General features: G+C 42.5%; 1 protein-coding gene across 6 annotated transcripts in view; it reads left to right on the forward strand.

Annotated features, from left to right (window-relative positions):
- The window catches only part of LOC109038178 (uncharacterized), an 82,262-nt gene that overhangs the window by 51,488 nt on the left and 18,499 nt on the right, over positions 1-12,275 (forward strand). For all 6 annotated transcript variants that reach the window (XM_072304004.1, XM_072304006.1, XM_072304005.1 and 3 more), the window contains 4 exons: positions 135-299; positions 1,277-1,573; positions 2,397-2,537; positions 4,797-4,960. In XM_072304004.1, coding sequence (XP_072160105.1) covers positions 209-299; positions 1,277-1,573; positions 2,397-2,537; positions 4,797-4,960 — 693 coding nt within the window. In that variant the 5' untranslated portion in view covers positions 135-208. The remainder of the gene's footprint in view (positions 1-134; positions 300-1,276; positions 1,574-2,396; positions 2,538-4,796; positions 4,961-12,275) is intronic.

A 12,275-nucleotide genomic window follows, 5' to 3' on the forward strand; every position in this document is an offset into this window, starting at 1 on the left:
CTTTCGACTTTATTCAAAATCTGCGAAATGGCAAGTATGAAAATTCGTTGTCAATGTATATTTTCGACGAGGCTGTGTCTGAAATGTATGTTACGTTTTTTAATGATATTTATAAATATTTTTTGGTGTTTCAGAGACTGGATGGTTTTCGGGACTCCATATGAATCGATTGAACTTGGGCTGAGATTGCCCGCCAGGGCAAGAAACAATGGACGGGCCTTTAGAATGGGTGCCCGATGTGCAGCTCAAAAAAGAGGTCGTGTCTGACGAATCCACGGAATATGAAGAATATCGAATAGGTAGAACTTCGTTCTCCATCCTTGTTTTTTCTCCCCCCACATATTTTTCTACATTCTCAATTTTAACGAAAATGTCTGCAATGAAAACAAGCAGTTCCAACGCCAAAGCGTTGGAGGGCGCTTCTTTAACACTGCGCATGCGAGGAACGTTTTCATACGGCCAAGCGAGAGTATTGCGGACGGACGATGTATAACAAATTGCCTACGTGAAGGTGGTCCGGCAGCAACATACCCGCCGCTAGTCTCTGGAAAACAATAGAAAATAGTAGTTGCGTACGTTGCCAGCGAGCGCGCTGCGAGCGCATCTGTTTCAATTACCTAGCATCGAGTCGGGCCTCTAACTTTCTATTCTCTCTGACATAACCTTAAACCTTCAACCCAGAGCCGCAAACAGCTGACGCTTGACGATGTTGCGCCGAGAAAATGAACCAATCACAAAATAGCACAGTAATACGTCACTAAAATGAAGAGATCACGTGACTGTTCGTGATTTTTTCGAATCAATCTGAAACTACAACCTCGAATATGAGGCATGTAAGCATAACGAAGCCCCAAAATAGTTTAACCAGGTAATACGTCCGTGCGAGATTGTTATGTTTAAAAGCAAAACATTTCACGAAAACTTTTACGAATACCAGATGCAGAAAAAATCAAATTTTCCCGGGTGTACCAGAATGGCGTCATTACCCATAAGGCAAAACGGTATGTAGTATAGTACATGTTACATCGGGGAGTCGAACGGCTGGAAAGGGCGCATCTGGTACCCAGAAGCGCCCAAAAACACGAGTTCCAATAATACGATGAAAATTCAGTTTTCTTTTTTTAAATTGATATGAGAGGAAAATTTTCCTCGGCAAAGCGATCTCAAGTCACATTCAATTTTACTCAAATTGGTTTTTTTCATAAGGGTGCTGATCCCCTGGTGTAAACTGAACGGTTTCATAGTTTTAAAACGAACCACATGACTGGTGTTGCAGATCTCAGACAAGATACCATGCTCCATGTCAAGTCCGAATTCGGTCAAAAGCAACCAGTTGTGTTCCTAGAGAAACTCGATCTCACATCATTCAACAGTAGAACCGGGTACACTGGCGACCAGCAGAACTCACCGGTGCCTTTTCAAGAACCTCATTCTGATTATCAGGAAGAACCTGACGTCGATTTCAGGGACAACCTAGCAGAATCTGCTCCTCTTGAACGGAAATACGTGACTTCATCACTGCTGCCGCGTATAAAAGTAGAAGAAGCAGAGGAAGATGAAAATCCGCTCACAGGTAACCGAATTGTTTGTTTCAAAAAGCACTCAAGTCCGATTATGAAAGAAAAACAATCCAGAAAACGGAAAAAAGTGAATTCTGCATAAATTTGTCCGTGGATCTAAAATATTTTTGACGCATGCTATGAAGTTTAAAAAAAAACTACTTGCGAAAAATACGACAGCTTTTGGTCGTTTTTCCTTTGCTTTTTTTATTTGTTTCTAGTAATAGTGCCGCTGCCATTTATCTATAGGTTGTCTCAAAACTAATTTAACAATCAGGAACCGAAAGCGCGAAGGAAGAGCTATCAATGATGCACGGAAAGAGTTATTTTATAGATGAACCTCATTTTGCAATGGGAACATTATTCCTGATGACTCGTTCATAGTAGAGTCCCTTTATACTGAGAGTCAAGACAACACCCCTCATGGAGTCACAAACGGGAATAAAGATTACAGATATTGAACGCTCTTTGTAATCTTTGATCGGCCCACTCTTAAATTCCTTTCTCCGTTCCTTCTCTCATTCCGTTTGTTCCTTGCCGAACCCGTAATTCCCTGGTCCATTCCAGATTATAATCTTTGCAATCGGTGAAAATGTAATCTTTATTCCCGCTTGTGACACTGTGAAGGCCTAAAATACGGGAACCAATCAGAAATGGATTCACATTGTCTTGACTCTCAGTATAAAGGGACTCTAGTTCATAGAAGCGCTCACCTGCAAAGGAAAACTAATGACAAACACGTTCATTCTATAATGAGACAAAAATAGGAGTTTCTCGCCGCAAAATGTTAGATGTAAAAATTAACGCAAATGTAAAGACTTCTGTAATATTTTTCAGAGCTCGTAAGCAAGAGCGCTATCCTTCGTTTGGTCTTGAAACAAGAATCGGACGTCGGATCTTCGACAAACGAGCCGTACGATTCAAGACCGGAAATCAATCATCAGGACGAAACCGTCACGGGCAAATCTAAAGGGGACGGTAAGTCGCCGACAGTTTAAGATTTGATTTATCCGTAAGTTTTAGTCACACACGCTTGAATTCGATGAAAAAATGTGGCAAATGGTGGTCACACACGCTTGAATTCGATGAAAAAATGTGGCAAATGGTGGTCACACACCTTAAAGATGCCGTACTCGTACCAAGAAAAAACGACGTATGAGTACCTACCTGGATGTTGCTAAATTTCCCCCAATTAAATTTTCTTTAAAAGAAAATGTATGTGTTATTCCTTGGAATTTTCAGGTTAAATTTCGATTACAATTCCGGCCCGGAAATATTGGAAAAGAATATACACACATTTCCCTGCATTTGTCAATATTTGTCCTTGAAATTTTCAGACTTTTTAGATCAAATTGCAAGCAAAACTACCTGAGGAATTGGACGAAAACTATTCACAAATTTCCCTGCAAAATCGTTTTTTATCAATGGAAATTTGACAACGCCTGGAGGCCCATACGGAGCTTTCACAGCACTGAAAAAAAAATCTCTGTGTATTTACTAAGAAAAGGGTAAAATTACCAAGAATTCAGGGTTCTATTTGATCCCAGTTTTTTCTTGGTTAAAATTATCATTTATGGAATTGGTAATTTTACCAAGAATCTTGGTAAAATTATTGAACTTTCTCGGTAATTTTACTGGACCTTGGTAAAAACGCCAATATTTTTTATTGACTGTGGTAGAATTACCGAGGTAAAATGGCAAAGTTACCGGGAATTGATTACCAATAAAAGTGGTATTCTTACCTAAAAAAAACAGTAAAAATACCGGTTTTTAGGTAAGCTTACCAGTCTGTCTTGGTAAAATTACCAAAAAATTGGTAAAAAAAAGTGAGATGGTAAAGGTACCAACGGACCTTGGTAAAAACGCCGAGAATTTTTTTTCAGTGAGGGTGGCTAGCGACCGGGAATACCGAGGAAAGTCAGGGAATGCAACTCGATCGGGGAAAGTCAGGGAATTTTTTGTGGAGCCAGATGCCGCGTAAACAGTGGCGTGGCGTGAATGATCGATTATCGATATCTCGCCATTTGAAGCTATGGTAAAGAATCGATTACTAAGGTGTTCGCTGCGAACGCCCTGATAATCGATCTTTTTCCATAGGTTTAAATGGCGAATCGATCGATATATCGCAAAGCACGCCACGCCACTGCGCGTAAAAATCGGGTCCGCGACGAGCCAGTCGATCGCGATGTTGTGCCAAAGTTTCAACCTCATTAATTGACTGCCCTTACATCATCGTAAAGAAGTGTGGGAATTTTATCAGAAAAAGTCAGGGAAAGGTCAGGGAATGAAAAATGAAATTTTGCCAGCCACTATGAAGTTTCACCATACCATCAAGGCACGGAAGAGTGGGGAGGTCCAAGAACTTGTCAAGAAAAAAGGCCTGTTCGTGCCCCTTTTTGGGGGAACTCAGGGATTTCGTTCAAATGATACCGAAATGAACCCTTGTGAGGCAATCCTACAGTGAAAGTTTGAGCTTACGTTCAAAGTTCGTTGCGGCAGTACAGCGTTGCCAAGATTACATTTTCACCATTGAGAAATGCCAACATTGGGAAGCTGTTTGGTTGAAAAAACACAGTCTGCTGATATTTTTTCATTTTCTGAGGCACAGTAGCATCCGTTGATGTTATTGTGCCTCCAATAATAGAAATTATTGTTCAACTAAATTTGTATTTTAAAACGGGGAGCTTCAAAATAATAACATCTTTCAATGGTAAAGATGTAACCTTTGCAACATTGTATTGACAAAACGAGCTTTGAATGCTTTCACTGGAGGATTCTTTCATCATGAGGTTTTGTTCAGGCCTCGTTTGAAAGAATCTCCGAGTTCCTCCTAGTAGGCGCACTTTCTTAACACACTCTTTACTTATTCTAATAAGTTGATCCCTGAAATTAGACAAGTTCTATGTGACAATTTTAACAAGTTCTATGTGAAATATTTTACGAGGGAACATATATCGTGGTGTTTCAATATTCTTTTTAGTTGCATTTGTGTCAGTGCCGAGGCGTGAATGATCGATAATCTATATTTGCCCGTTTGAAAATCGGTTAAGAATCGATTTTTAGGGTGCACGTTGCGAAAATCCTGTTTATCGATCTTTTTTCCATAGGTTTAAAGGCAGATCAATTGATTCATTGCAAAGCGCGACATGCCACTGATTTGTATCGGTTTAGAAAAGTCAATGATACTTTCGTTGTGCCATATTCACCTGTCAATTTCTTTTTGTTTCATCTTGTCAGGTACTCATCAAATAATCAGCGGTCGAAATTCGAACAGGCGGAAAAATCCGGTTGTCCTGCTGGAAAGACTCGATCCAGTGCTCGTGCGCTATCATTTGAAAACGTCGGATTCTGCCCCGAGTTCGAGTCGTTCTGCCCCGTCCTTGTTCCAGGTGAAAACGGAGGTAAGATCTCACATAATTTCCTTCCTTTATCGTCGTTTCACAGATGAAGGAACGTAACTTCATTCCAAGGTCACAAAATTAACTCCACCATGAATATGAGCCAGATACTTTGTGTCCGAAACGTAGATACATACATATCAAGCCGCTACCTCAGCGCACTAGAGCGCTCTGCGACTCCAAATCGCCATCGGAATCGATCCTCCCACAAATCATCGGACAGATTACACCGTCTGATCTCCCCCTCCACTCCCTCTCGGCAACCTTTTACTGGACGTCCACGCCGCCTTCTTCCGGGAGGAACCCAATCAAATACCTTTCTGGGCAACCTGCTATCTGCCATTCTCCGCACATGTCCATACCAAACCAGCTGCCTGGTTTTGATATCGTGCACAATATCTTCCTCAACTCCCATTATTTCACGCACTCGTTCATTACGAACGCGCTCTCTCCGCGAGATCCCTGCAGATCTCTCCGAAACGTAGATGATTTTTGAAAGGTAGGCTGAATCGGTGAAATTTTCAGTTCCAAACGCTCTAGATTTTCCTTTTAATTATTCAATTTCCGAGTGAATTTGGCAACTTCGAAACACATTTACGTTCTTTTGTTCGGGGGACAGCGATATTCGTGACCATCCACGGGAGAAGAGAAAGAATTTTGAAGTCGAAATATTGAGACTTCTGCTTAGGATATATATATATATATATATAAAGTCGCTTTACAATGCACTTTGGCGTTCTACGACACCCAAACGCCACATATGCCTGTCTTCCCAGAGGTTATCGGGCAACTGACACCGCAACATCTCTTCGTCAACGCCCTGCCGCCAACCCTTTACGGGACGTCCCCGTCGCCTCTTCCCAGGTGGTACCCAATCCAAAACTTGTTTGGGCAACCTCTCCCCCGACATTCTTTGCACATGTCCATACCAGCATAACTGCCTGGACATGACGTCGTGCACGATATCTTTTTCAACCTTCATCACCTGGCGAATTCTCTCATTACGGACACGGTCCCGTCTCGAAATGCCGGCAGATCGCCGCCAAAAATTCATTTCAGTTGCCCTCAACATTTCTTGCGTTCTTTTCGTCAAAGGCCACACTTCACTACCATAGAGCACGATACTTTTAACGATAGCCTCATATATCCGGTGCTTGTTTGCCTTTGAGATGCTCTGATCCCAGAGCACCCCGTTCGGCATCGCGATGGCTCTCCTGCCCTGGATGATCCTGTCCTTAATTGCTCTATCCATCCTTCCATCCTGATCAAACCAGACACCGAGATACTTGTACTCATCACACTCTTCGATGCGCCGTCCATCCTCAAGCTCTATGCTTTGCCGTTGATGCGTTGCTCCCACGACCAGCTTCTCTGTCTTGGACACACTAACATCCATGCCCCATTTCCGATATTCTTCGACCAACTTCCGCGTCATGTAATCTGCATCTTCCTCATCTTGAGCTACAACGATCTGGTCATCGGCAAAGCATAGAGTATAAAGGGTCTGCCCATCAAGGAGTGGAACGCCCATTCCTGCAACCTTCTTCTTCCATTCCTCTAAAACGTGCTCTAGGTATACCTTAAATAGTGTTGGTGACAAACAACAGCCTTGTTTTAGTCCTTTTGTGACGAAGAAACCTCCGGACAACTCTCCACGACATTTAATTCTTGCTATCGTCCCGTTATAAAATGATTTAATTGCCCCCACAAGTCCTTTGCTAAAACCCCTTTTTTCCAAGGCTTCCCCAAGTTTCACTAACGGCACGCTGTCATAAGCTTTCTGAAGATCCACAAACACCAAGTGCAGCTCCTGGCTGACCGCCCTTTTCTTCTCGATGACCTGGGTAATGGTGAACAAATGGTCGACGGTAGACCTACCGGCTCTAAAACGAGCCTGTTCTTCGGCTTCCTGGCCGCTCCAAAACTCTTCGACCTTTGCCTTGAGAATTTTACCATAGACCTTGCTCAAGGTTCCTGTGACCGATATACCTCTGTAATTATCGCAATCTTGTTTACTACCTTTCTTATGACTGGGAGTAATCCAAGATTCCTTCCAATCCTTTGGTATTTCGGAGCCATGCAAACAGTCTTGCATAAGTTTCCGAAGATGTTCAAATAGTTTACCGGTGCCACATTTTATCAACTCTGCCGGTATACCCCCAGGTCCAGGAGCTCTGCGAGTTTTCAACTCCCTCACAGCCTTCACTACATCTTGGAGCTGGATCTCCACGTTGGAATCTTCTTTAGTGCCTATGACTCCGCCTTGAAACTCGGGTCGCCTCTCCGTTAATAAATCTTTAAAATAGTCCTCCATCTTGTCAATAGGTATCGGAGATATGATGTCGCGCATTTTATTCCGCCGCAACCCTTTGATCACTTTCCAGCCTTCCGTACTTTTCCGACCTCCAAGGTAGGTATTTATCTTCATACAGCTTTCTTCCCAAGCCTCATTCTTCTTCCGAGTGATTACCCGACGGACTCTTGCTTGAGCCTGTCTGTACATAATTTTATCATCCAACTTTTGGGAAGAGAGAAACTGATGATACCTATTCCTTTTCACATTTATTTCCTCCTCTACCTCCGCATCCCACCAGTACGGTTTTCTGTTATCGTTTTTTTGATCAGAAACCCCCAGGGCCTCCGCTGCCGCCGAGTGAACGCAATTCTTGATAAACTCATACCGCTTTTCCGTACTGCCATCGCACGCATCTCCTAACTTTTCATCCAGGCGCTTTGCGTACAGAGCCTTGACACTCGGGTGCTTTAGGCTATCGATGTTGTACTGAACTTGATGTACGCGTTGTCGCTCCGGTTGTTGATTGTCGCCTCGATCGTTCTGCGACACCCGAGCGGGAAAGGCTACATCCGCTCTGAGGAAATAGTGGTCACTACCGCAGGAGAGTCCTCCACATACTCTCACCTGCTGGATCTTCAGGTTTGTTACCTGTTTAACGAGCACGTAGTCAATGATGGATCTTAAGCCGCGGGTAGGTTGGACCCAAGTATATTTGTGAATATCCTTGTGTTGGTAGAACCCGTTCAATACTTTTAATTCCCTCTGCTCGCAAACGTCGATAATGCGGCTTCCGTTGTCGTTCACCGTGACTTCACCAAACGGGCCGACGATTTTACTGTTAACCCGGGATCCCGTTCTTCCATTAAGATCTCCCAACACAAGGACTTCTCTCCCAGGTCCTACCTTCACTACCTCCTCGTCCAGTTCTTCAAAAAACTGATCCTTAAGTGCGATGGTAGCATCATCATTGACCCCGTATACCCCCAAAACAGTGACTCTGTGACCTTGCATAGTTAGGTTCATCTTAATCATGCGAGCGTTGATGGCTACCCAGTTCTTAATATTTTTTCGAAATTTTTTGCGGATCAGAATTGCGACACCCTGCTGTGCACGCTGATGTTTCGGCACTCCACTGTAGAATAAATCATAGTCCCCAAGGCTCTCTGATCCGTGGCCTTTTTTCTTCGTTTCCGTTATTACCGCCACGTCGATCCCGTTGTTCTTTATCTCCGATACCACTTCCGTCAGTTTCTTGGAAATGCCTTGCACATTCCAAGTACCAAAAGCGAGTGTCGTTTTCCGTAATCTAAGTCGAAGAGTCCGTTTGTTTCCATGGTTACCGAGGCATATGTTATTGGGTTTTTTGACATTGTACATTTTTTCCGAGGATCGGGGAGTCAGCCCGATGCCCCAACCCCCAACCTGGAGGACCAGGTTGATTTCGGAGTTACCTCTCCTAGACAGGTTGCTTCCACCACAGCTAAGAGCCCTGTCCACCCACCCCCTTTGAGGCAGGGGCTACCAGCTGGGGTCCGCAGGATTGCTAAACCTGTGACAGTACAGTCCCCCATACGGTCAGCTGCTTAGGATTTGTTCTCAAACAAAAAATTACAAGCCAAACTAGAGTTACGATGGCTTCAAGTTTGAAATCCATGAAACAGAGTCGTGAAAAAAATTTTCCGCGAGTTTCCACTTTTCGTTTTCGGTATTTAAAACTGTCGAGTTCTAGTTCATTTGTGTACTCTTGGCCAGCTTAACAATTCTCTCAACCGCTCATAACCTATTCTATGGGATGCAGGAGACGCTCGCCAATCTGAACCCAAAATTCCGAACTGTCGATTTCTTTTTACGAAAATGTGCCCTGGTACCTTCAGAGCACTTCTGACGTGGACGGTCGCTCTCAACGTAAAAGCTCGCTAAGTCTTGAAGTCAAGGATCCAAAGAAAATTTCGACTGAATCCGAAGTGCAGAAAGTTCCTCGGTCTACACTTTCATCAGCAAAACAAAAATTTTCCCTTCGTACCTACCAATGAGACAAGACAATGATCTATCCTGACCATACAATGTAGCGCATATCGATGTCTTATTTGGCTGCCTTAAACTTTCATTGATCGGCCTACTGGAAAAAATTTTCATCCAGTCAGGTTGTAAATGTGTATGAAAATCTTAAACAGGAAGAAATCATATCCGAGCAAATTACACACTCATTATCAACTGGAACGAAAGCTATAAATAAAAATTAAAACAAAGAGATGTGCGCATAACTGTTGTACTAACTCGTAAGATGAGTCATTCCACCATTTTATGCTACGCAAGAATCCCGAAATGGAAAGTTGGCAGTTTCGGAAACGCCTTCAAATGTGGCGTGATACCTTACGCATTCCGAAGAGTACGAATAGTCGTATCGTTACGCCTTAGCAGTGCGATGGCAGATTATTATTAAAGTAGCCTCCACGCTCGCCTTGTCGGTTTTCCTTTGCCGTTATTACAGTTTTTACCGTATAGTTTGAGTGTGTTCAAGCTAGAATCGTATACATATAGCAAATCGATAATGTTTATATAAGAATGAAAAGTAAACAAGCGGTAAGAAATATAATTAAATAGTAGGACCTCAAATCAACAATCAACTCAAAGGTACCGAAAAAGTACTACATTTTTTTCTGCTCATGAGGCACTGAAAAAGTATTGTAAAAGTACTTAATTTTTACCAGTCAGTTTTAGTAGACACCCTGCCTAAGGATTTCCGGGACAAAAATGGTAAAGTGCATAGACTTACAAACGACTGTCGATACACGTTCACACAATCATGTAATATTCTTACTTCAAAAGCATGATTCCCACTGAAAGTACCTCGAAATCCCCGCGACACTTAACACTTTGCCGCTTTACTCTCTAGTTGCCTAGCCGATCCGAACCAATGTTGTGTTACCTTATTACAGGAAATGAAGATTCTATTTTAAGAAATATTACAAGTTAGCCCTGGAGTGTCTCTATTTTCATGTGATAGACCAATAATTTGCCACAGAGTTTGGATGATGGCCCTCCAGATCCAAACCCAATTTTGGGACCCGAAAATGAACATTTCATACACTAAGTTTCGAGCGTCTGTCGTGAAACTAAAGCATGCGTTTTGTACAGAAAACGTGCTTTCGCCCGCGCTGCGACACATGGATCATCGACAATGAAACTCCCAAACCACGTATCTCGGTCTGCGACGTTGCAGACTTCCCGTCGTATTTTATTTTTTGTTAAAAAAAATTGTTATTTTATTTTTTAAACTCAGCGGCTGTTTCTAGAAACTGTCATGATTTTAGCGGCTCTGGTGCTTGCACTAGAGCTGCTATTCCGGACGGTCTTAGCTGGGGAGTATCAATGGACCATGTTACATTGGAGAGACCGCGCGTTGGTTAATGGGAATCGGCGCCATTTTCGGCTATGTTCCTTGTCATGACTTTATTTTATTGCATATTGTTTTATTGTTAGCCAATGCTATGTTGTGTAGTGTATTTTTGGAATCATGGTGATACAGTCAATAATTCAAAACTTGTCTGTGCTTTAATCTCGTGATGGAAAAAATGTACTTTACGTTCAAAATTTGAAATTTTGAATTTTAAAGTTTTCGCGGTTTTTTGGAAGAATGCAGTGGTTGGAGCTTCCTAGGCATATTACTCGATATCAGCTGATAGCAAACAAAGGTTACCAAGGAAACCGTAAGCGTTTAAAAACTACCGTCCCCAGAGCCGCTTTCCGACGCGAATGCGTTGGAGCTTACTGCTTGTTTTTTCTCTATGCGCAGACAATTCAGTGAACATTCTATTGAATAATGTTGATTCGTTCACTTGTAGAAAAGTAAGATCCGAGCGTAAATTTTTAAACTCCGGGAACGAAATACGTGGTTCGAAAGTTTCACAATCGGTATGCGCACTTTGCAGTGCTCACAACTGTTTAGGTCGACCATACTCCTTACTCCTGCACGCTCTTTTCGACCTTTCAGGCACGTGTTCGGTTTGAAGACGACGAAAATCAAGCCACGTTTTCACAGAGTGTGGGCTGTGCGATTCTGGTTTCGCGCCTTTTTCTTCTATACTATAAGCTCCGAGACCTCCTAATTTTGCGTAACTGGTAACGCGTTAGTTCCAGCGTTCTACCGGGTCGATTTTCATGATTTTTGCGGCTATCGACGGACAATTGTCTCTAGATAAGCCAACTCTTTTCAGATTTTCAAAATATGGCCCAGGTTTTTTTATATTAAGTGGTAAAGTTGCGAATTCTCCCATTTAAACAATGTAAATTTATACTTTTTGTCATAGTTCGTTTGAGCGTTCTACCGGGCCGATTTCTATGATTTTTGCGTAAATCGACAGGTAATAGGCCCTAGATGAGCCCGCTCTAATCAGATTTTGGAAATAGAACCCAGGTTTTTTTAAAATCACACTATAAAATTGAGTGAATTTACGGAATGCTCCGGGACTGCTACCGCTATGCGCGGGAGGATGCGCAGTAGTCGAGAAGGTTGCGCAGTAGCTGGGTGCCCTGCGCATCAGCTCTATACTTATCTACACAAGATTCACGCATGTCATCTTCATAGGAGCGATGGCCGAGTCGTCTTAGATGTCTGATGCGTCCCCCTAATTCACGGTGTGTGGGTTCGATCCCCGACTTCTGACTGTTTTGATTATTACCTGATTATCATTGTTCATTGTTTTACTACATATGCGTAGAGGGCCCGGGGGTTGGGCCGCGTAGCGGTCAGGGGGAGGGCCCCCTCGTAAGGTTATAAACAGAATAGAACGATGATTAATACTTTAAACGTAACAATGAAATACAACTTACAAATAGTTGTTTAATTTCTGTCTTCCGATCTTTTATCAAGTAGAAAAATAAATAATAAAATATTTGCTTTTGGAACTGAAAAATCTTACTCAACCGAAACTGCTGTTTATTGAAAAAAAATGTATCTAGTATATTTAAACAAATATGAAACTACTTCAAATTCTTGCTTCTTATGAGAGCTTTCTCCAT

Source organism: Bemisia tabaci, chromosome 9 (assembly GCF_918797505.1).
Source record: "Bemisia tabaci chromosome 9, PGI_BMITA_v3".
Classification (NCBI taxonomy): Eukaryota; Metazoa; Arthropoda; class Insecta; order Hemiptera; family Aleyrodidae; genus Bemisia; species Bemisia tabaci.